We start from the raw sequence: 25,614 nt of genomic DNA, 5'->3' as shown, positions 1-25,614 counted from the left end.
TTTTCATTAGACACATTTCAGCTTATGTAGTTACCATAGTATTTACCTTAAAGAAGGGAAAATTAAAATTTTTTATTATAGCTATTAAAAATAAAAATAATAGATTTTTAATATTTACCAATTCCTTATTTGAAAATTTAAAGTCTTCTTTCAAAATTGACTGCAAACATACTTTAGACAGTAATAATGTATAAACTTAATTATAATGCTTTTTTAGTTCATTATAGTGTTTAAACTATTTTCTCTTACTGTTCAAATAAAAATTGTGTTTTCACAAGCTACATTGAAAAGTAATCTCTTTCACATGGTTCAGAATATATGATTTTATAAAATTTTTTAGACATATGTTTTAATAAATCTGCCAAATTTCAATTTAGTTTACACGTTGTAAACAGTGCATTTGTTTAATTTACTGCACTATCATTCAACTCTTTGATGAAATAATGCTTTAAAAAGGCATGGCAGGCTTTCTTCCTTTTTATGTATGATGGCTTTTGCATGTTTTTCCCACATTAAAAATGAATATATTAATCCAATCTGTCTCCATTTCTCAAATAAAGTTGTGCTTTTGGGGAGTTGGTAATCAGTTGTTTAACAACCTTTTAGAACTTAAATCTTGAATGTTTTAACACCAGACTGTAAAATAAGGCAGAATTCAAAGATATTTTATGTCCTTCATGATAATCTAGAATTTTTATTTGATTCCAGGTAACTTTGGACAATCGACATGATGGGATGTTTTCCTTTGTAATTAACAATTTTGTAAATAATAATGTAATTACATCACTGAAATAAAATAGAGTGTGGGCTTAATACATTATAAATATTACATAAGTACTACTTTGCTATAGTAATTTAATGACTGAAGCTACAGTGAATAACAATCTTACTGGTACTAGTGTACAAAATATTATACATGTTACTAACAAAGAAAACTGCAGCAGTTGCAAGGATGTTACCAGCTCAACAAACATCTAACAATACAATATTTTTCTAAGAGGAAAAGTAATAATGTTAGATTTACAGACAATAAAGAATTGTTTTCCACTTGAAACGTTGGAAGAATCCAGATGATCTAGTATCTCATTTATATTATTACAAGAAAGGGTTTCCTTTCCTGGGGACTCCAGTCCCCAGCAGGCCCAGTGCACTAAATTTACGTGCAGACAGCTTTTAGGATGCTACAGCAAAGGAAAGAAACTCTTCTATCTGAAAATTACTGATTCGTAGGCCACTGCTTCAACATCTGACTTTGTTTTTTAAAGACCTATTTACATACATTCAGCCCAAATCAGTAGATAAAATGTTTTGTCTATATTACAATAGGCATTGTTAACATTTCATCAGAAGGCCAGTGCAAGACATTTGTTAATAGCCATTGCCCAGCATTTAGGAGATTTTAAAATATCATACAAATATACAGTTAGATTGTGAGAAATCTATTTTTGCGCATGATATTGGTGGTCTCTTTTACAGACATGAAATGGCAGAAATTAATCATTAGGGCACTAACTAGAATGCTACTCATCCAGGCTCTAATTCTCATCTGGTGGTAGGGTGAGTGTAGGCGGCCAAAATGCCTTGACACCTAATGCCAGATAGACTTGAGTCAAAGTGATGGATGGGGAGGCTTGGGAATCATCTCAAGTGTAGGCGTATGTCATCAGCTTTTCCCAGATCGGTGTTTCTTTTACATATCCTATCTAATAAAAAAGTAATATGCAAATTGACAGTCATTCCAACTCACAAAGGCTGCCCCCATGTGGTCAAAGATGGCTGCCCCCATGTGGACACAAGATGGCAACCACAAGATGGCCAGCAGGGGAGGGCAGTTGAGAGGGATCAGGCCTGCAGGGAAGGGCAGTTGGGGGGGACCCAGGCCTGCAGGGGAGAGCAGTTGGGGGGGACCAGACCTGCAGGGGAGGGCAGTTAGGGTTGACCAGGCCTGCAGGGGAGGGCAGTTAGGGGTGACCAGGTCTGCAGGGAGGGCAGTTAGGGGCAATCAGGCTGGCAGGGGAGCATTTAGGCATCAATCAGGCTGGCAGGGGGGTGATCAGGCTGGCAGGCAGAAGTGGTTAGGGGCAATCAGGAAGGCAGGCAGGCGAGCAGTTGGAAGCCAGCAGTCCTGGATTGTGAAAGGGATGTCCGGCTGCCCATTTAGGCCCGATCCTACTGGGATCGGGCCTAAAGGGGAAGTCGGACATCCTTTGAGGGGTCCCAGATTGGAGAGGGTGCAGGCTGGGCTGAGGGACACACCCCCCTGTGCACGAATTTCATGCACCGGGCCTCTAGTATTTCAGATAATGAAAAATTAGAGGTTCTTGGGAACAGCCCTCCTTCTGTAAACTGCTCTTTCTCTTTTGCTAGCCACAAAGCTATGTTTGTGGCTAGTCTGAGCTGGTTCAGAACACATGTATGTATACTCCTAATATGGACTAGCCACTAAATAAGCAAGTCTGCCCACATCTCTAAGAGCCCCATGCAAAGAAAAGACATTCCCAGTGCAGGACTGAAAGGTTCATCATTACTCGGAAGAAAGGGAGCAGGTTGGAAAGTTGGCCCTTTCTGAAGACATATGTGATGGTGGAATGCATAGTCAGGACAAATGTATTATTCTCAGAGGAAAGTAGATAACTCTGAAGTTGGACCTTTAAACACTTACTGAAATCTAAATTATATTTAAATTAATAGGTCTAATTAAGGAACTAATTAATGCACGATACTAATAAATGGTAACTCTAATGAGTATATTCATGAAAGAACATCTGAGTAACCTGGTTAGGAAACGATTATTAAAAGTGTCAAAGGGAATCAAACTCATTTGTTTTAAAATGAAGTAGGTATAACACATACATGATGATATTTCACAGATATTTCTTAGAATATCAATAAGCACCAAGTTTAGTGCTGTCAGCCCCATGGTCCCTTCATTGATTATATATGATTTAGATCTTGAAAACACAACACACTATAAAATCTACATTGCATACACACAAATACAGTTTCAAAAATGAATCCTGGAGATTTGTGGTGTTGTTGTTTTTTACCAACAAGTAGAATTTCACTTTTACCATGTCTTCATAGCTGTGAGAAGAAAGTTTGTACTGTCTGGTGAGCTCTGAGACATGTAGATTAATATTCAGGCTAATGCGGGACAAAAGAGTGGCATTTCTTAAATGAAAACTAGACCCTGGTGAGTTTTTTCATAAAGAATCTTTTCTCCTTCTTCTAAAGAGATCTTATTAATGCTCTAGCAACCTGAGCCCTCATCTGCATATCACAGAGAGATAAAGTAAGGGAACCAGTGGGTGGATTTGAGCTATATACACAGATGATTAAAGTATCTCAGCTTGGTCCACAGGCCACATTCAGCCTTAGGCCATACACTGCAAGAAGACCCCACCAGGCTGCACAGGTATCTAAACACCTAAAAAGTCACCAAAAACACTAGCTCTCCACTTCACTTCATGCTATGCAGGCCTCTGGATCCTGCAGGAGCCGTGCTTTGTCTGCATAAGGAGATTATAAGTTTGCCAGTCAAGTAGTTTCTTAAGCAATATCAATTTCTTAAGCTTGCTGGGAAAGGGCCTGACTCTGAGCACCATTAAGGAGTAGCAGACCAGGGCGTGGGAGGAAAGGAAGCCATGCTCATCCTTATGCTGTAGCAGATCTTGGTTATCAGGACCAGAGAAGAGGCCTATTCCTTAACCTAAACCAGCTGGGTGCTGGGTTGTCCCCAAGGGCATCTGGATGAAGCACAGAGCAGCCATATGTCATCCAGGCCTCTATCACGCGTGTGTCAGCTCCTCACTGCCCTTTTTGGTCTCACCCACCCACTCACTGTCTGATAGGCCCCTTAGCCACAGGGGCTAGACCTGGTCGTCTCACTTCCAGCAAGCTGTGTATGTTACTTAAGCCGGGATTGCACTACCTACAAGAACCACTTCCTTTATAATGACTTACATCTCCATGGACTTGATTCGTATTAGGTGCTCAGAAACCAAAACACTCTCATTTCCTGCTATTAACACGGTAACTACAGACCTTCACTTAAATGTTCATTACTGATTATTCCTTGCTAAACACTGATCTTAGGAAATACCTGAAGGTCCATTTAGTAATACTTGACGCAGCCTCTTAAAGGGAGGGGTAGGGGGGTGGGGGAGGGGGAGGGTTCTGAATGCTCATGGTCAGTATTTTTATCAACAAGATTATCTTAATGAACTCGATTTTAGAAACTGAATTCATGTACAAGAGTGCAGCAAGTGGTACAGTTTACACTTGGTCACAGTTTTCTCACTTTATGACATTACGGTAACAGTTACAGGCTAGAAACACACACATACACACATTTATATTCACACTCACACACAGTATCATTTTACTGATCCAGACAATACTTCTTTTCAATTAAGAAAAAGAAATGGGAGACTGTTGTTTGGCCACTCAGGCATAAAATCTACTTAACCTGGAATATAAGAATACAATACTCTTCAAGTAAACAGCAATTGCACAGTGATAACAATATACATTAAGATTGACACATGCTGTCTTAAGAAGTCCAGTAATAGCTAAAGACTAAAGAAAGTCAGAGACGTCAGCCAAAAAAGTCAATATGCCTTTTTCCCCAACTCTAATTGTAATCCATCACCCAAGAGATAGCTTTAGTCCAGAAGATCATAAATAAATGTCCTTGTATGAAAATGCAGAGCTAATAAATTTTTAAGTGTCACTAAATTCTGCTCAATACTTTGGAGAGTCTTCCAATTCTTCTTGTTGTATTAACAGAAAAAAAAAAAACAACACAACAACCTTTATCATTATTTCCAATGTCAAATTTAAATAGAGATGTTTGAAAAAATATTAAGGTTTCTAAAGTTATATCATGGGCAATACTCTTTTAAAAAAAGTGGTCTCATTGGCATGTACCCACTGCTTATATTCCACTATTTTCATAAAATTCTACTTTTCAGTTTTGTTGAGCTAGACAAATATAAACAACACATAGTAAACACGGATACACATTTCATAGGACACAATACATTTTACAAAATAGCTCTACTTTAGTACTATAACTGTTGTAAAAATGGACAGCTCTGATACTGATGGACACAAACATTTCACATTATAATGAAAGTGGTGGTTACAAAGGCATTACTCATTTCATGGCATTGTTCCAGTGGTACTTAGACTGCAAATTGTGTAGCACAAGGTTTCCCTCCTGTTTCATGGGGACTTGGGACCTTCCAGTCACTTAAGCAACAGGCTTTCTTCACTGTAAACCCCTGGAGAACTGAGTTTGAGAATCTACACGATCAAAACATCAGCAAACAGACAACTGATCATGGTGACAATCACCTTTTCAGTGAGCATGATAAACTTAAAAAATATAACTGATGAGACAACAGACTCTTCTAGATTTTTAGCTTTAAAAAACAAAACAAAACACGGATTTCTTTTCCTGCGTTGCCCAGTAGGCGTCAGGCTCACACAGCCTCGGCAGACGTGTCTGTAGACACAGACATGGTCACCTTGGCGATCTTGACAGTGCTCTTGATGCAGCTCTCCGTGGCCCTGTGAACGCTGGCTGTGTTGTTTGCATGTTTGTGCAGGCAGTCTGAGTCACCCATGCTGTTATCAAGGGGCTGCGCGGTACCTTCACACGAGGGGAACATACTCCGGAATGCGTGTCTCAGGTCCTTGCTCCTCAGAGCATAGATGATGGGGTTCACGGTGGAATTCAGCAGGCAGAGCATACTGCAGAAGGCGAACACCGTCTTAACGAGCTTGTTCATCTTCCCAAAGAGATCGTACACCATGATTGCAAGCAGAGGGCCCCAGCAGATGATCAATACCACAAGGATCAGGACCAGGGTCTTCGCCAGCCTGATGTCCATGCGGGTCTGGTCCGGCCGAGTCACCTGCACCTTGCCATCCTCCGACGTGTGGATGATGATGCTCTTCTGGGTGCCGCGCTGAATCATGCGGACCGCGTGGCTGTGAGCCTTCCAGAGAATATACATGTATGCGTACACGATAAACAGCAGCAGCACACTGGTGACCCCGATCCAGAACATCAGATAGGTTTCATCGATGAGTGGGAAAATGTCTGAGCAAACAGATTGCAGTTTCTTGCAGTTCCAGCCAAGGAGAGGCAGCACAGCAATAACAATTGCTATGGTCCACATCAGGCAGAATGCCACCACAGCCTTGGGCCTGGTGACGATTCTCTTATAGGCCAGGGGCCTGTGAATAGATATATATCTATCGATGGCTGTGAGGAACAGGCTGCCAACCGAGGCTGTGAAGGAGGCTGTGACGCCGCCCAGTTTGAACAGAAACACGTTGGGGCTATCTTTGCGGTGGAACACGTGGAAATCAACGAAGCTGTAGACGAAGATGACACTCCCCAGAAGGTCTGCCACCGCCAGGCTGCCGATGAAGTGGTAGGAAGGCCTGCAGCGGAGGCTGCGGGAGTGCAGGATGACGCACAGCACCAGCAGGTTCTCCAGAACCGTGAAGGTGCCCAGCGTGAGGGACAGCACGGCTATGGCCAGCTGCTGGCTGGGGTTCAGGATCATGAAGCACTCCATGTCCATGAAGTTCTCCCCACACTGAATGTTCTCATTCTCCTTGTAGGATGAAAGAGACTTGTTGTAAAATTCAGTAATGTTCACCTGGTCCGCTGGGACCAACTGAGGGCTATCTCCTGCAGTCATCTTTTCTTGGAAGGGACTGCCCCTGAAGGAAGTTAAAGGAAATTTCTGTGGGAAGTACCCTAATTTGGATGCCATGTCGCCTTTGATATCTTCGTACTGAATGTCATTCGAGCCCACGTAGAGGAGGTCCGTGGTGATGGTGCGGAAGGTGGTGTCTGCAAGGCCATCTAGGATCGACTTCATACCCTCCGTCTTCAATTATGCCAAACTCCAAATGACTGAGAAAGAGGCTGGCAGCAGGGACTCCTAACAGGGAAAACAGATAAGCCGGATGGTGAGAAAACCAGAATTCAAACAAACGTCAATGAGTACCATCATGTTATTTCATTTCTGTCTCTGAATACAGGTAAAATCCTTGCTAGATTCGTCAACCAAGTGAGTGAGTCACTTAGTTAAAGAAAAGCCACCCAGGAGTTGCTGATGTGGCATGCACCAGAAACACGTTTCTTCACTGTCTGAGCTCTCTGTATATGCCACTGTGGGAGTCCTCTATGGAGTGCCAGGGTCTGAGGGTCAAGTGAAGAACATGTGCTTGGGTGTGGTGTGCATTTCACAGTCAGGTTAGGAAGTGTTTACCACCTGGCTTCTACAGCCCTCCCCCCCCCCCCCCAAGCAGTATCCCGATGTTCCTGAAGACTTTAATCACCTTGTCACACAGGTAAGACTGGATGTGCAAGACAACCAAAGAACAAGACAGTGTGGAATCAGAGACTGAGCTGTGTGGTCTGTGTGTTGAATGTAAAGGGAGAGGAAAAAACTGCTGGACCAAAAGGAAGAATGTGGCCGTGCAGGAAAACTTGGATCCCAGTCCTGGCTCTAGCAGGCAAGTCTCTTGACCCAGAGGTGACGTTTGGACTGAGCCATGGCTGAGAAAAACTTTTAAAAATGTCTACACCAACCAAGGAAAATGTCACAAAGGGCTAACATTCACTGGGGCTCATGAGAAGAGCAAGATTTTTTTTTTTAATCCTTACTCAAGAATATATTTTTATTGATTTTAGAGAGAAAGAAAAGGAGAGAGACATCGATCACCTGCCTCTCCTACATACCTGATCACACGATTGGGGATCAAACCTGAAACCTAGGTATGTGTCCTGACTGGGAATTGAACCCAAAACCTTTTGGTGAATGGGACAACACTCCAACCAACTGAGCCACCCAGCCAGGGCAAGACCAAGATACGTATTGCTGGAGAGGAGTGATAATGGACAGTGCTTCCTGGCCGTGTCCCCCATGAGTGGTTTGATGCCACAAGCACACTGAAGACAAGAGACACGTCTCATCATTCAAGGCTTCTCACGTGGATGGCACTAGAAATAAGGATGACTGAGAGGACAGGCCAAATTGTAAGGGCTCTTCAATTCTAAGCTAAGCAATTGTGTTTTGTTTTAAAATAAACAGCCAGAGAATTGATTTTACTATTTATAAATGCTTGGTTTAAAATGTGGCTATTAGCTTATAAAAAATTAGTAGTAGTGAGTGATATCTATAATAATCAAAATAATCACAGAAACCAATATTTATTTACTGATTCCAACCAGTCAAAGTACTACTAATGGAGAGAACTCTGAGTTAGGAGTTACACAGACCAAGTGTTAGTGTCAGACCCGTGTTAGTCTTTCAAAACTTCAGTATTTCATCTGTAAAATAGGAAGGAGGAGGTTGAAGCCTAAATCATAGACTTGTGTTGAAAGTTAAATATTTTAAAGAACATTTAACATAGTGCCTGGCACAACATTTAACTCTTCAATAAATATTAATTATTATCATTACTTAGTACTATGGCTTTCAGCCCTATTTATTAATTATATATCGAGATAATATCTAATTGCCCTATGATCTAATTGCCCTAATTGGATCATGGGATGTTTATTCAATTTTTATTTTTGTCTCAGCACTTAAGGCACAAAGATAATAGAAAATATACACATGGGTAAAGGTAGAGGAATATGTCTATTTGTATATTCCAGACATTTGAGAGACTCTTCATTTATTCTATCATTAAATTGCCATTACAAATCTGTCAGGTGCTTATTTATAACTCCCATTTCACAGACAAGGAAATGGAGGCCAACTGGATGATAAGTTGTCCAGAACATGAACAATTTGTAGCTGAACCCATGTCTCTCAGATACCAGAGCTGCTGGTTTTGGTAGTTTTAAGGATTAACGGTAACTAAAAGAAAGTCATTTTGCATCTTATATTCAAGCCTTCCAGCTTCTTACAAACACAAATTGAGGCATTTTGTCAGTCTGTAGTAATTAACACTACCTCCTACTAAATCACTCTTTCCTGTCCTAGCATCTTGTGGGATCTGCCTACTGGCATGGCCTCAAGGACTAAAATCAGTATCTGGAAGAGCTATAAAGTGAAGAAAAAGGATCACAGATCTTATTTCCGTAATGCAAAACCTGTGTGCCTGTGATTTACTCTAGGTTAAAATCATCATATATATCAACACAATTTCCCATTTTAATGCAACCAAGCACTTTCATCAAAACAAAGCAGCTAGATAAAATATGAGTTAAATACAAAGTGATTTCTATCCAATATAATCCAACTTTAATTAAAGAATACAGTTAAAAATATATATGAATTTTGAGCAGTTCGAGGATCTCAGTAATGTCCAAATACCACAGTGCACAGGCTATTTTAAGTTAATGGGATCATGGCAGGAAAATTGTTCTCTGCATTTCAGTAATTCTTGCTTTTATTTCTACATTTGGATTATTACAGTAATTTTCACCTGCTCACTTTTTGCACCTAGAGTTTTCTTTGAGAGTTCATTAGTAATATAGTTCATGCTTTGGGGGATGCGGCTGCCATTAATTTTGTTTTTGTTTGCTACTGGGAAAATCATAACTGCAAATTTCTAGCAAGATGCATAGTAGATGTACCTATTAAAAAGCAGTTGTTTTTATACCAGTTATAGTAAAAGAATGACTGAAAGATATATAAGGGGATTTTCCTTGAATTCTACTTAAATAAACCAACATATTCTAATAATTCAAGCTATAAATCATGCATTTATAACAATAAGAATATTTTAATGCAATGCATCTATTATTTTTTTAACTTCAATTTTTTAGAACACCACCACCAGTTCTTTTTATCCATCTCTCTATATGCACACCTGCCTCTCCATTAACCCCCCCTCCCCAATTTATACATCAACTATCAAGCTATGGTATCATCCAAGAAATTTTATGGGTATGGCAGCAACATGAGTTTTGTTTTTTTTAAGTCTACCCAAAGTCTATATCTTTGTATATCTTTGTTTCTATAACCTTTAATGATAGAAGACATCTGTGTTCTGATTAGGGTGAGCATAAAGAAAGTCCTCAAAACAAGACTACAAATAGCATTTTTTCCATATCAGTATAACTTAATAGCAGGTTATTTTTTTCTTCATTACCCAGCTGGAGACCTTATACGTTTCAGAGAGACATTTCAATATTTTAGATATTTATCACTGTTGCATCCAGAGTCAAAATCCCTGCAGTTCTGGCCTGTACAGCATCTCTGGGGGGACAGACACTAGGCAGTATTTGCTTCCCGCAGGTTGTCCTGTCCAGGAAGGCAGAAAAGCCACTGGAAGCATCAGAAGGATTGGTGCTCCCAATACAGTTACAGACTGTATCAGCTCACCAGGCTCTTTCCCTAAATTTCTAAGTTTATAAATGCTCTAAGGAGACAATGCCAAGCTCATAGTATCTAAATTGACAGGAGCCCAGGATATCAAATGCAGAAGTCCCAGGCCCGGCTTAACCCTGTTTTTCCCCTACTTTTTGTTGGTTCTGTGTTGTTCTGCTTGGCTAGCTTCATAGAAGAGTCTTGTGAAGGGTTCAAGAGAACAACTGTACCAGTGGATATATTTATTTTCCATTCACTTCTGGGAACAAGTCTGGTTTCTACTAATTTGATCAAGAAAAACAACTTGCTAATATATTTCTTTAAAGTTAATAGGGAAAGTTTTAGTTGACTCATAATTGCATTATGTCTAAGCCAAGTCCTCAATGTACATGGATGGTCTCACAGGCCAACATCATAACTCAATGAATATTTCTGCTACAGCTGAGTGGGCAAGTAAGTCTGTCCTAACCATTAGAGTTGGAATTATTAAAGTAGTTTGGTAACTTATTGCATCATCTTCTATAGCAATGAGAAATAAAGGACTGACTTAATTATCCTGATAATTTAGGCAAAAATACATAATCCCTCTTCCTTGTATTAATGTCAGCTCCTTCTCTCATATATAAAAGAAAATTCCATTATGCTTGTAATGCTCAGTTGGTTCTCAAAGCTTTAGCTTTTCTTTATTTTTTTTTTAACATAGAAGTTATTAATCAGCACTATTTTCTCTGGTCTATTCTTGCTAACAAAACAAGTGTTAGACTTTTCATAAATATATAACAATTATATAAGCTAAACAGACATTAAGACCTTATAAGGCTATATTTATTTTCAAATTTGATCCGAAGTATGCTTAATCATTTAACACTTAAAAGCTTGTTAAAACAAAGAATTTTATGGCTCAAGAAACTAAACCACACCAGATAAGCACTCACTAGTAGGTAATGATGCCACAAGAAGAGCCTATCACACGGGCAAATAATTGATATAAACAGAATAATTTGCTGACTTTTATAACTAATCCCATTTACCATTTAATTTTGCTCTGCTATTTTGATGTTTCCCACTGATATGTGCCTTTGCTTTTTTCCCCCCAGAGGAAATCTTTTCTACATAAACTATAAAGAAAATAATCAGGCATAATTGAAGCAGCCTTTCCTTGAAATAGAACATACAGTTTTTAATTCAGTAGAAGCCTGGTTCACATATAAAATACTCCATAAGATTGTCTTTAACTTGCATATGAGGTCTGGTCATTAAAAGTCAGAAGCAATATATTATTCTGATATGTAATGTGTATAGAACCCATTAGATAGATTATCTTTACAGTCCATTACCAAGGATAGCAATAGTTTTGAGTGTGCTGCATGTTGTCCAAATGGTGCAGCATACTTTTCAAGTTTCCTCATTCATTCTTCAATAAATGTTATTTTCTCTTTGAATCCATGAGCATACATATTAAATCCAACTAAAAACAAAGACTTGATTCTCCAGGTTCCCATCTCAAAGAATTTGAGTGCTTTAAATGCACAACAGAGAACATTCCAATTCCCAAATATTTCAATGAGAAACATTTGAATGTTTATGTGCCAGGCATTGTGCTAGACATAAATATTACTTTTGCTTAATATTTACATAAAATAGGTGCTATTACAATCCCCATTGTACATATGAGAAAACTAAGAGGTAAAATGCTTTGTCCAAGGTCTCCAACTAGAGGGGCAGAGCTAAAACTTCAGCCAGCTCTGCAAAACTCCAAGTGCCTGCTCTTAACTTTGAGGCCCAGGAATCATTTAATAAGACACTCTTCTTCCCATTTCTTAGAAAGGGGGAAGAGTTGATTTTGGGAAAAGGGAGTAATAAATAGTACATGATAATTTTACATAGTGAACAACTAAAATCTGGAGGAATGACCTGCTGACTGCAAAAAGGATGCCTATGGCACTTGCAAATCATCCTTGCTCTGTGGTCTTTAAGAACAAAGTATGCCAATTAACTATAAACTATAAATATCAACCCTGGATTAGCACCTTATCTGCAGTGACTATTGTCAAGTAAATAAAATCTAACTTGTTACTGCCACTATTATTTTTTAATTAGGTAGGTTTATGTTTTCTTCATTAATCAATTGTAAGGACTGGGGATGGTAATGACAGTTTTCACACCACCAACTGAGGAATGAAGAGGGCACCTTCTTTAGGTCTGAATGAGACATGACTGTTGTTAGTAAGCAAGCTTTAAACGTTCATTATTTATATAGAGAAATTCAAAATCATTGGAAATTGCTTAACTTCCCACCTTGAACAATATAATTTTCTTAGACCCAGAGTGAAGTAGGCTCTCCATGGCTAGTTCCTAAGATCTTGGCTAGTATTAGGCAGAAGAAATTCTGTAAACCATAGCAGGGCTCCAACAAGAGAGTGTTTGTTACAACTCTTAGTGCCCAAAGGGCAGAGAGCTGTTACTGCAGCAATGTGGTTGATGGATATAAAGTTAAAGGCCCTACGATGCTTCATTGAACACATTTTTATTGTGTGTGTTCTCTATGCCTCGTACTGTGTACATTATATATCCATGTATAATACCTGTGTAATGAATATGGGTCAAGGAAGCCCTTGGAAATGATTGTCCATTCTACCTCATCCCATCTAATAAAGCCCACCCATCTGTCCTTTCACAGATGACAGAATAGAATTGGATATGAACACATGTAATAGGCATATGATACTTCATCTTCAAAGAGTATTGGGTTGTGTAAATCCCCTTCCTATATATGCTTTGAGGGTTTTTCCCAATTAGAGAGATGATGGGCACTGCTGAATCATCCTATAGCATTCTTTCTTGTTTCTAAACCCTTCAGATGATGACCCTGATGGTAAAGCTGTCATATATGGCCTTATATGTCCTCTGCCCGGCACAAGGAAGGTACTCAATACATGTTCACTAAATGAATATTGGTGTGCACTGGCAACATGGCAGATAATGTCTTAGTAGAATGGCTTTTAACTGTGGATACTTTTCCTTAACATAAAGTCAGTTGATCATTAGAGAATTAAACCTAACTCTTGGTGTCCTACAAACTTCCATCTGAAAGAAACTGCCCAAATGTAAAAGTTACATAAAAGGCATGAACAATGATTTATCCCAAGATCTTTTAGCTCAGTATCAAATAGTTATATTGGCAGCAAGTGGAGGTTATGCTCTAAGACAGGGGTGGGCAAACTTTTTGACTCGAAGGCCACAATGGGTTCTTAAACTGGACCGGAGGGCCGGAACAAAAGCATGGATGGAGTGTTTGTGTGAACTAATATAAATTCAAAGTAAAGGAGTGGAGGGGAGAGCAAGAGAACCCTCCGCTCTTTCGGCTCCGCGGGCCAGATAGAACAGCCGAACGGGCCGTATCCGGCCCGCGGGCCGTAGTTTGCCCACGGCTGCAAGATCTGATATTTACTTCTTGTTCTTATTCTTGTTTAGCCCAGGTATATATTATGAACTGCAATGTTTAGCCACATAACAATGATATATAAAGAAATATTTGTGACATGCACAACTCTAAGCAAATCCTACTTATACACTGTTGACCTTTAAAAACAATATATGGAATTATTATTATAATGGACTTTTTCCTTCCCTCAAAAGCATGCTGTTAAGCATTGCTCTTTCCCAAATGGGTTTCTCCATATGCAAGTGTCCTTTAAATACTTGTCAAGAGAAGTTATGTGAAAATTCAACCACTAGATGGAGTGGCTTTTATAAGCCCTCAGGAATAAATTTGTTATTCTGTTCAGGACATATTTCTTGCTTTGGTTGAGCAATTTCTCCTCCTGCTACAACATTTTATGCATTTTACAATTAAATTAATTAAAACATAAATAAGAAAATATGTTATTGAGGGTTAAAATGGGTTATTACTACTGCCTAGAAAAACTAAATTCCAAATTGCTTTTGTGAGGCAAAAGGACATTGAGAAAACTTAATACATTAATAAAAATTAATTGTGAATATTTGGAATTCTGCCTCAAGAAAGTAATTAAGAATGAGTAAAGGAAAGTAGTTCTACTGAAAACAAATGGTATGTTTATGCCGAGATATGGTTAAAAGAAGAGAATGTCTCAGAAGCGCAAAATCAATTCTAATAACAAACTCAACTCATTTCTACGTTATGAAACATTTAGCTTTCCAATTTTCAAATATGAAATCACCAACAAAGGTTATAACTCTGTGATAAAAAAGAATGGAAAATTATCTTCTATTATTACAGGGTTTAAATTGGAATCTTTCACAAGAGAAGTGAATATTTGTTCAAATACTCATACAAATTGAGGACACAGTAGCTTTCTAGACAATTCCATTCCCTTCATATCTTTTCTCACTGGAATAATTTTAAACAAGTTTTTATTGTTGTGTAAATTCAGAGTTCTATTCAGACATGCTTTTAAAAAGTAGGTCTTTACGTATCACCTTCTTAAGTTGAAATGTTAAATAAAAAATTTTCAGTGTGTACTAACAATGAAAGATATAAACAGAGAAATATGCTTTCAAGATGCAAATAATTATGTAAAACAGAACTTGAAGAAATAGCCTTCAGTAAAGATATGCTTTGGAAATATAGTTATGATTAAGAAGGAAGTATTCTAACTGGATGCAAGTACAGAATTTTATGCTACTGAAACCATGAGGTAGTTTTATTGTACCTTATTCAAGGTCAAATCCTTCCTAGGTTTGCATGATGCAATTATGCAATTTTGTATGGAGCTAAGTAACTGAAAGGATTCAGAAAAAATAACATGAAGATAAAGAATTAGGAAACAAGACAGGTGAGAACAGGCTGGGAAATTCCACTGTACAAAAACAATCTGAGAAGTCCCACAGTGGTTGATAGTGCATAGGGAGTTATTTTATAGTCAGTGACTCTCAAAGGGTCATCTGTCTCCAGCAGCTTGAGCATCACTTAGGAACTTAAGAGAAATGCAAATTCTCAAGTTATACCTCAGACCTACAGAAACAGAAACTACAGGGCTGGAATGCATCTGTGTTTTAGCAAGGCCTCCAGCAGATTCTAACACACTCTAAAGTTCAAGAACCATTGTTAAAGATTACGGCTATGAAAAAGACTGAGGGAGGAGGGGTAGAACTGAGCTTAGATAGCAAAGAAGACTGATCTATGGGTGGTGCTTAGACCACTGAAATGGACTGCGAAGGGAGACTTCTTTCATGATAAAGTAAACTTTCACAGATTTTTAAATTGAATTTATTGGGGTGACATTGGTAAATAAAATTTTGTAGGTTTCAGGCGTACAGTTCTATAGTATCATCCTGTACCTTGTATTGTGTGTTCACCTCCTGAAGTTAAGCCTCCTTCCATCACCATTTATCCCCTTACTCTCTACTATTTCCCCAACCCCTTTCCCTCTGGTAATCACCATATTGTTGTCTGTGTGTCTATGAGTTTAATTATTGTGTTCTGTTTTGCTTAATCCCTTCACCTTTTTCACCCACTCCCCAGTCCCCCTTCCCTCTGACAACTGTCAGTCTGTTCTCAGTATGTATGAGTCTGCTTCTATTTTGTTAGTTTATTTTGTTTATTAGATTCCATAGGTAAGTGAAATCATATGGTAGTGTCTTTCTCTGACTGACTTACTTCATTCAGCATAATACTCTCCAGATCCATCCATCCTGTTGTGAAAGGTAAGATTTCCTGCCTTTTTTTTTTTTTTATAGCTGAGTAGTATTCTATTGCGTAAATGTACCACAGTTTATTTATCCACTCATCTACTGCTGGGCACTTGGGCTATTTCTAAATCTGGCTATTGTAAATAGCACTGCAATGAAACACAAGTGTGCATATATTCTTTCTGATTGGTGTTTCGGGATTCTCAGGATATAGTATTTCCAGAAGTGGGAGTGCTGGGTCATAAGGCAGTTCCATTTTTAAAAATTTTAATGAAGCTCCATACTATTTTCTACAGTGGCTGCACCAATCTGCGTTCCACTAACAGTGCACGAGGGTTCCTCTTTTTCCACGTTTTCACCAACACTTGTTTGTTGATTTATTGATGAAAGCCATTCTGACAGATATGAGGTGATATCTCATGGTGGTTTTAATGTGCATTTCTCTGATGATGAGTGATGATGAGCATTTTTTCAAGTTTATTGACTCTCTGTATGTCCTCTTTGGAGAAGTGTATTCAGGTTCTTTGCCCATTTTTTAATTGAATTGTGTTTGTTTTTTGTTTTTTTGGTGCTGAGTTTTATAAGTTTTTAATAAATTTCAGAAATTAACCACTTATCAGATGTATCATTGGCAAATATGTTCTTCCATTCAGTGGGCTGTCTTTTCATTTTGTTGATGGTTTCCTTTGCTGTGCAAACCTTTGTAGTTTGTTCTAGTCCCATTTGTTTCCCTTGCCCAAGGAAATATATCAGAAAAAAAATTGCTACAAGAAAAGTATGAGATTTTACTGCTTATGTTTTTTTTAAAGATTTCTATGGTTTCAAGTCTAACATTTAAGTCTTTAATCCATTTTGAGTTTATTCTTATGTATGGTGTAAGAAGGTGGTCTACTTTCATTTTTTTTTGCACGTATATGTCCAGTTTTCCCAACAGTATTTATTGAATAGGATGATAGGATGCCTTTAAATTGAATTTATTGGGGTGTATGTTCTTGCCTCCTTTGCCAAATATTAATTGACCATAAAGGTGTGGGTTTATTTCTGGATTCTCTATTCTGTTCTACTGATCGAATATGTCTGTTTTAATGCCAGTATCATGCTGTTTTAGGAACCACAAAAGACCCCAAATAGCCACAGCCATCTTGAAAAAGAAGAATCAAGTTGGAGGAATCAGGCTACCTGATACCAAACTGTACTACAAAGCCACAGTAATCTCACTGATCTTTAAAACCAAGGCCTTTCTATTTGGTTGGAATAGAATAATGTAGTCTATCCTGAAAATAAACACAAGTAGGGAACCTCTCAGCTTGCAAGTGAGGGCTTCTCTGTGCTGTTTCCGGAAACTTACGGTTACATATCTTGTCCAGCAAAGAAAAGTGGCTTCAAGATGTAATATGTAAGTACCCAGTATGCAGACATAAATTACGAACTCAACACATTTTCTCCTAATTCTATTGGCAAAGGATTATGTAGTTTTATAGCACTGCTGGCCTTTTCTTTCAACACCAATGGGAGGGAACCCATGGTTCCTGCACGTAAAAGAACAGGGGAAAAGCAAAAGTAGTTAGCATTCCAGCCGGGTTTTTTTAAAAAAGATGGAAATATCTCTGTTTCTGTTCTTCTTTCTCCAGAACTATAAAATAATGTATCACAGGAGATGAACCCAGAAAACGACAAACTGAAATGGAAATTTTGCAGGAGGCTCAAGTAATGCAAATTATCTTACAGAATTATCCTGGTAATTATGCAATTTACACTGCTTATAGATGGCAAGTATCTTACAAAAATATCTACTGGTTATAAATATATGGAAATGTATCCCAAAGCACTAAAATATATGACTCTGGGCAGACTGTTCTCTCTCTGATTATTTCATCAATAAAAAATGGACCATCGATTACTCAAAGTTAGTTTCCATAGCTGAGGACTGAAATCATTCAAAGATTTCCTTTTTTTTTTAATTTGTAAGAACGTAGATATAATTTTCAAAAGCAGCACAGTACATTTTCCAAAGTCTCTCACACATGCAAAAGATAAAGAATTCTCTGGATGATCTCTTGCTTACTTTGGTTATGTGTTGTTTAGTTTTGCTCTTTCTCCACATGCATATTGCTTGCTCACCACAACTTATACCAAAACGGGAGAAAACATTTACAAATTCTGGTAGCAATGCACTAAAATGAGTTGAAAATCTTATCCATTTAACAACCCACACTGGAATAAACCAAAATACACAGATCACAGTAGCATTAAATTAAGTCTCTTTTGTAAAGAATATATAAAATTGATTTATTTTTAAATATAGCTGAGTTAAAAGCAAGAGTGACAAAGGTATACTATCTATAATGGTGGTTCACTTTGCTGTCTTAAAAACATCGTTTTTAGCCTTTTGACCAACAGAAATCAATGTTGTAAGATTTCCTAGTACAAATGCCCACATGTGAAAGTAGAATATTGTTTTTTTAAAAACATAATGGAAATTATCACCAATTTCAAACTCCTTGTAACTTAATTCATGGAAATCATATTGATTCCAATTTTCTTCTCTAAATATATGGTCTAAAAGACAAATGAAGAAATGATGAAGGAAAGAGGGGAACCCTCCCATTTAAACTTAAACTTTGACAAACATTATTTCCTAATTATATGTTATTTTAATTATATTTAAATATACTACTGACATACACAGTTTGTGAAAGCACTTGCCAGTATATTCAACTATCACAACAGATTGCCTGGCACATCTTTGAAAAAAGCCTCTGCTTTTCTTTAAAAAGCAATAGCATGGAATTTGCTAGTTGGAATAAAAAATAGCTATTACACCGTCAAACTTAGGTAACTATACTGCACTTTATCGCCCGAAGTTAAGAAACAATTTAAAATGCTATTCAGAATTGATAATGGTGGTAAGGAATCAAGCCAAAGAGATCAAATTTCTATTCAACGAATCCAAACGCTGAACAATTACGAATCTAAATTAGAGTAGAAAAATAAGAAATTAGATAATAAAAGATTGTACTCTTAGGGAAAAATGATTTGCCATCTGTGTTAGGAAAAGGGGAAACTTACATCCCTTGTTGCATTTAAAAAATACAAAATCGACTTTAGGAATCTTATTAAAAAATACAGAATATAATGCAATAGCACAGTGGGTTAAAAAGAGTTAGCTAAAAAACATTGATTCCTACCTGACTAGTCTCAACTCACATATTCAAAAACAAAAGAACACAAAACAAACAAAGAACAACTTTGAAAGCTTTCCTAAAGTGCAGGTGTGAGAATGTTACCAGCTGGGGCTAAAACAAAATTCGTAGTATTCTGGAACAACTACTATGACTCTGCAGGCCCATTTGCTCAGGTTTGGTGAGTAAAATCCTTCCCTTAAAAGCCTATACAAACACCACTATGAACCTCAAGAAGTCCATGGTCACTAAGTTATGCAATTAACCTGCCCAAATGAAACTTTTAAATTGTTGGACATCCCAAAATTACACATCAATAATCTATATGGAAAATCTCAATGAAAACTAGATCAAAATGTTTGTAATTGCGGCTGTCCTATAAAAACTATTATAATGAAATGTAATACTTCATTTTTTTAAAATGAGGTACCCTGTTCATTGAAGAAATATGACCTAGGAAAACTTTTGGCAAATATTTTATGTTATGAACTAGAAGTTCACAGTGATTACGTTATATAATAGTTTTGACCTAATATTCCTGATATGTCCTAACTTAACTATTACCCATGAAGGCCTGATTGAGATAGAAGTTCATCTAACATCAAACCATTTGAATAGTACCAAGAGATAGACATTGGAAAACCACTGAACATAATTCTCCCTTTCTCAGGTCTCACAAATTTCCTATAGCTGTAACTTACTTGTGATAGTATTATAATTTGTTATATTACCATGTTAATGTGCATTTTGTGACATAGTAATAACTTCATATATTTTCTTCCAGCTTTCCTTCAACTTTCTTCCCCAAAATAAAAAAAAAAACAACAGTCAGCAAGATTGATAAAATGTGGTTATGCCCATCCTGGCATCTTTGCAAGATTCTTAGAACACATGGGACTGAAAAACTATTCCACTATGGTGGAAAATGAGAACAGCCTTGTTTTGGTTCAAGGTGGATAGTTCCTTTTGCCTTGAGTGTTCAGTGCCCATCTGCACAGTTGCCCTAAATTTGGACACTTCCCCAAATCTATAATATTTATTTAAGACCTAAACTACATGTTCAAATATAAAAAGAAAAGTGTCTAATTTTCTTTTGGTCTAGATATACATCTATGAAAAAGTTTGTTCATACCTATGCAAAAAAGTGTGTTGATATGTCCAGTCATCTAAAATTATGCAGTATACATATTCTGGATGACATTTATCGTTTCTTTTAGTACAGAATATATCTGAGAGAAATCTGAGTTGATCTGTAATTGTTAAAAAGTTAATCTGATCTAATTAATGGCTATCAAAACATCTAATAGCAGTTCAGTGGCAAAGTGTTGAATCCCTGCTCCCCTCAAAAACAGCATTCATGCAGTTATAACACAAATTTAACATTATTAAAGAACAGGATTAGGAAAGAGTTGGAGATTCAGGAGGGAAATATGAAGTACATCAATTGGTTTTGATTTCTTTAACTTCTCTACCAGTCTTCAGTCAAGAAAAGAAAAATCAGCAGTTTGCTGTCCCTCACAATGTAGGTGTACACTATATAAACCTGGTCCCAGCACAGTTTTTCAAACACTACTGGGTCCAGGTTGTTTCAGAGTCAAAAACAGAATTATAAATAACTTAAACCCAAATGTTGGTTTTATTCTACTTGGGTGGTTCAATTAGAAAATGATGACTACAAAAACAGAAGAGCCAGACTTACACTGGTGAAGACATAGCATCCTTTTTTGCAGGGATGAAAGTTCTCTGTGTTCATCATGCAACTGAGATAACATAATTACCCCCTAGAACAACAGGCAGCAACCCAAAGGGCAGGCTCCATCTTACTGACCAAATTCATGACGCTATAACCCAATCTCGTTTTCTTCATCATGTGTTGTTAGGGATTTCCAAATTCAATATATCACTTTTTTTTTTTTTTTTTTTTGCAGCATTCCTGGAGAGCTAATTATGAGAAATAATCCCCTCCCTTATTAGGCCAACTGTTTTCTGGAAAGAAACATTTGGTAAGCGTGGTGAACTGTAACTCTGTGATAAGTTCCATTTCATAATAGTTAATTCTTATACATCCAAGTTTTTCAATTCTAAACCCAAGCACTAACATGCAAGACAACCAAGGAGCCTGCCTAAATTTTCTGGTGGTTCATGTTAATTCGGAGTCAACGCAGAGAAGGGAATGTCACACCATTGTTTTGAAAGAGTTTTCCAGCCTTTGCCTTAGTAATTAATAAGCTGACACTGCATACTAAACACTTATCAACACTAATCAATGGGGCTGCTGCTTTCTTCAGAAAACAGGTAAACCGATCCAAGGAGTTTTCTTTTGGAATAGACTGAAATATGCCACAAATATAGTGGTTCTTCCGGAGAATTTTATTCCCAGCAGTTCCATCTTGGTAACATTTAACAATTTCACTATTTTAACATTTGGAAATGCCAAAAAGAACACATTGATCCAGCAGCTAGGCTTATTAGAGAAGAACAATCTCACAGGCGAGACAGAGAGGCTCGCAGTCCACTGGGAAAAGGGTAACAGGAAGAGACAGAAAACAGCAGATAACAAACAAAGCCCAGCACTACTCCAACGTGCGATCGCATTTTCACCAGAATGGAAAACTTCACACACCAAATTACATACTATCACCTATGGTTTATTAAAGGGACTAGGCATCACATTCTTTTTGTATGCACATCTACTGCTGCTGTCTGTTACAACGGGGGGCGGGGGGGTGGGGGTGAGATCTAATTTGCCTTCCTAACAAGGAGTATGCAAGCATAGCCATTTCATCTTTGAAAGGTCAGAACTGAGCATTTCCCCCCTGTGGCATCATTTTACCCCCACGGAGACTTAGGAACACAATGAGACTTCTCCCTATCAGACACTTGATACATACCTTCGCCAAGACTGCTCCTTGCCTGGAGTGAAGACATCTTTGGAATAAAAAGAGTCCTTTTACAGTAAGTTCTTTGGATAACCTAAAATGGATTAGTTTTTAAAAACCATGTCCATCCTCAAGCCTCCTGCCCAACTATGGTAACTGCTGTTGTGCCTACAAATAACTGCCTGCAGTATACAACGTCTGAAATTCTGGAGATGCCTGGATACTGTTCGTGTATGGATATAATCAGAAAATAATGTGTCTCACTTAAGAAACTATACATGGCCTTTTATTTTGATAAAATGTCTATAACTGAGTTAGGAGAGTTGGGGCGGGGGGGGGACCAAGAGAAATCAATCAGTCTATCTTCCTGGTAAACTGTCAGCAGGGTGGGATTAGAACAGCAACACTTTACATCAGATAAAGTCCTATGGGAACCTTAAAGGTTGGTTGCTCTGAGCTTCTCAATATTCTGCAAAATAGATTGATGGCAGTGGGCATCCCACTGATACTCAATGTCCACTCCATTTCTGCTAAGAAATTACATTTCTCCCATTGTTCAAAATATATTATCTTGGTAATAAAAATGAGAAGTTATGGGACCCACAGAAATATCTTTCAACACCTTTAAGCCAGTATATCTATTCTAATCTCTTATTGTTTTAAATGCCAGAGTATGCTTAATGTATCAAGAAAACAACAACAAAGGCAAGAATAACACTTTTTTTAGAAAAAAAAAAGATGAGAGACAAAATGATTAATAGGTGACTAATTTTTTCCTCATCTGTTCAATTTAACACTAAAATTAGATACATGCATGTTGCTTCTAAACTTTCAAATGACCAAATGACAGCTTCTCACGTCTATCACAGCAAACACATTTGCTTTAGGAGGTGATCCTTTTATGGTTCTGAGCCTTAGCAAGAAATGTCTTTTAAAAGCACATCAACTTTTTTTTCAGCTAATGGCCACTTCTGAGTTAAATGGTTCCATCAACATTCAAATTTAGATATTAGTTACGTGCCCATTTATTTCCCCTCAAAGAAGAGTGGCTCCTGCTGCTATATATTTTCCTGTATAAAAAGTTTATTATTTGACATACATTTCTTTACATGACATCTAATAATTTACTTCAGACAGTTTCTAGGTTTGATGTATTTCTCTGGGAAGACTTAGTTGCTGATATGGTTTATAGCCACTGAGCACCAACTCAAGCGCCTGTTTTTCAAACATGCACAATTACACATTTTCCACAAACAGGCATCAGTGCATACAGAGAGCCAGGTGCACACACATTCAGTAACTAGCAAATGGTAGAAACCTCCAGAAGTAAGTAGCACAGACCACAGTTAGCAGGCGGGGGCTACACAGCTAAGTAAACACTAACGCACGATTCGCTCACGCGGAGTAAGAACTCTAGGATGGACCTTGGGGACCACACAGGTCAGTACCCAGGGGGAGGGAAGAGAGAAAAGTATTTCCAAATGAAAGTCTGCCAGGTCTTACCCTTCGCATCCCCTGGTCCTCGGATGGGAAGCTCCCTGGGCACCTCTCACCCAGCGCAGGGACTGCTTCTCCGCTAGCACGGAACGTCCCCCAACGGAGAGCTCTGCAGGGAGCGGAGGCGCCCCGCCCGGGCCAGGGGGTGGCACTGGCGCCGCGGGAGCCTAGAGGAGGCGGAGGCGGAAAAGAAGTGGAGAAGGATGGGGTGGCCGCGGGAGCAGCGGGAGGGAGGCGGCGCCGGCGCTGGGATGCCAAGGGGTGGGGTGGAGCGGGATGTGCCTCAGTCCGTCGGTCAGTAAGTCAGTCGGTCCGCGCTACCCGCGCGCTGGTGTCCCCAGCCTGCAGCGCCCGCAAGTGACAAGGATCGGGACTGGAGCCCCCTCCACCCGCGAGCCTCGCCCCTTCCCCGGGCTCTTCACTGGTCCTCCCGCTCTCCCAGCCGGGCGCAGCGTGGGGCCGCCCGTCTCCGCTGGTCCGGGTGCGCGGCGCCTCACCCAGTTCGCGCGGTCCCTGCCTCTCCCTCCGCTCGCGCTCTGTCTCTGGCTCCCTCTCGATCCAGTCCCATTTATGAGGCGCGGTCCCATCACGTGTTAATGAGCCTTTGTCCTGCCCCGGCAGCGACGGCGGCACGGACCCCGCCGAGGGAACTGCGCGGGGAGGGACCGGCGCACCGCGCAGCGCGGCGCCAGTGGCTCCAAACTTTGCTGCCGCGGGGGACTAGCCTCGGAGCCTGCCCCGGGGCCAGAGAGGACGAGCCTCTCCGACCCGAGTCACCTGCTTCTCTTCCTCCTCTTCCTCCTCCGCCGCCGCGGTCCCAGGGTCCCCATTTCCATGACCTGGCTCTCCTCCCAGATACCCTCACATCCTGGCCTAGCGAAGGAGAGGCTCGTGCCTGCGCCGCCCCTGACCTTGGGGCCATCAATCACGCCCGCCCCGGCTGTGCGCAGCACCAACACCTTGCGCGGGGGTCACGTCTGGGGCGGCTGGATGAGCCGGAAGGGAAAGGGGAGCGTGAGGGGAGAGGCCGAGGGCTCCCTGGACCCGGGGGGCTGCTTGGAGCCCCACACCAACTACGCCAGGTCGCCCCAGCCGCGAGCAGAGCAAGCCGGGCCCCGTGCAAGCGAAACCTTGGGACCGGGCCACGCAGCTCCCGAGCCCGTTGCTACCTGGCGGCGGCCGCTTAGCCACCTGTCCTTCGCCCTCGGGGCACCGCCAGGCTGAGCGCCGGGTGCCTTACAGCCGCCATCCCCGCCCGGCAGATAACTCGGGCGCGCCCCAGCCGCCCGGCCCGGGTTGCAAACAGTTGGGCTCGTACGCGGCTGGCTCTGAGCCTCCCTGCAGGGCACGGCCCTCCCCAGCCACCTTGGGGCCCCGCTCCTCGCACCTTCTCTCTGGAGGAGGACAGCCCTTTCCAGAGCCCGGAGGGAGCCGCGGGGCGCTCCCGGGCAGCCGCCGCAGGCGCCAGGGGATCCACGGTGCGGCCGCGGCAGGAATTAGGGGACATGCTCATTAATTGGTTCCACTATCAGCCACCGTCTGCCTCCCGTGTGCTCGGATCAAACCTTAATTGATCTTTACATTTATCATGGTGAATTGCGAACCCACAAACAAGCCCCAGCCGCTGTTTGAGCAGAAGAGGCTCCTCCCCCCCTCCCCCTAGGCCTGGGCTTGGTTGTGGCGGCGATGGATGGTCGTGGTTGTTTAGACATCTTTATCTCGCACGCGTTGGGTCGGGGGAGAACCGCAGGCTCTCCACCTGATGGAGCCACGTCACTCTGGCCCAAGAGCCCTGCGGAAGGCACTTGGTTCGGTTCCCAAATCTCCGCTCCGTGGCCGCCTCAGCGTTCATTCTATGACCCCTGGCCAGGGATCTAGCAAATTCTGCCCCAGTTCTCATGGGACATACCTATCTCGTTCCCACCTCCACTCTCCTCCGGCCCAGGCACAGAGCCCAACAGCCGTTGTAACAGGTCTGATCCCCATCTTTGAACTACGTGCTGAGAATCCAGAAAAGCAAACCTCTCAAGG

At 40.1% G+C, this 25,614-nt stretch overlaps 1 protein-coding gene across 6 annotated transcripts; it reads right to left on the bottom strand.

Moving 5' to 3' along the window:
- Window positions 1–670: 670 nt before the first annotated feature.
- On the bottom strand, window positions 671–24,845 carry CNR1 (cannabinoid receptor 1). 6 transcript variants are annotated; one of them, XM_080666133.1, is made up of 3 exons: window positions 24,753–24,845; window positions 23,590–23,750; window positions 671–6,965 (listed from the first exon to the last, which is right to left on the bottom strand). In XM_080666133.1, exon 3 carries the CDS (start codon window positions 6,900–6,902, stop codon window positions 5,487–5,489), a length of 1,416 nt encoding a protein of 471 aa, XP_080522259.1. In that variant the 5' UTR covers window positions 6,903–6,965; window positions 23,590–23,750; window positions 24,753–24,845; the 3' UTR covers window positions 671–5,486. The 6 variants fall into 6 exon arrangements, with proteins under 6 accessions (XP_080522259.1, XP_080522258.1, XP_080522257.1 ...); XM_080666132.1 differs by lacking the exon at window positions 24,753–24,845 and adding an exon at window positions 24,361–24,494; XM_080666131.1 differs by lacking the exon at window positions 24,753–24,845 and adding an exon at window positions 24,081–24,350.
- Window positions 24,846–25,614: the final 769 nt, after the last annotated feature.

This window comes from Plecotus auritus (assembly GCF_963455305.1).
Source record: "Plecotus auritus genome assembly, chromosome: 4".
In the NCBI taxonomy this organism is placed as follows: Eukaryota; Metazoa; Chordata; class Mammalia; order Chiroptera; family Vespertilionidae; genus Plecotus; species Plecotus auritus.
This window is presented reverse-complemented; position numbering and strand designations above follow the sequence as displayed.

Coding starts and splice junctions, on each gene's coding strand:
- CNR1 (XM_080666133.1), bottom strand. CDS start 6,902: ATGAAGTCGATCCTAGATGGCCTTGCAGACACCACCTTCCGCACCATC.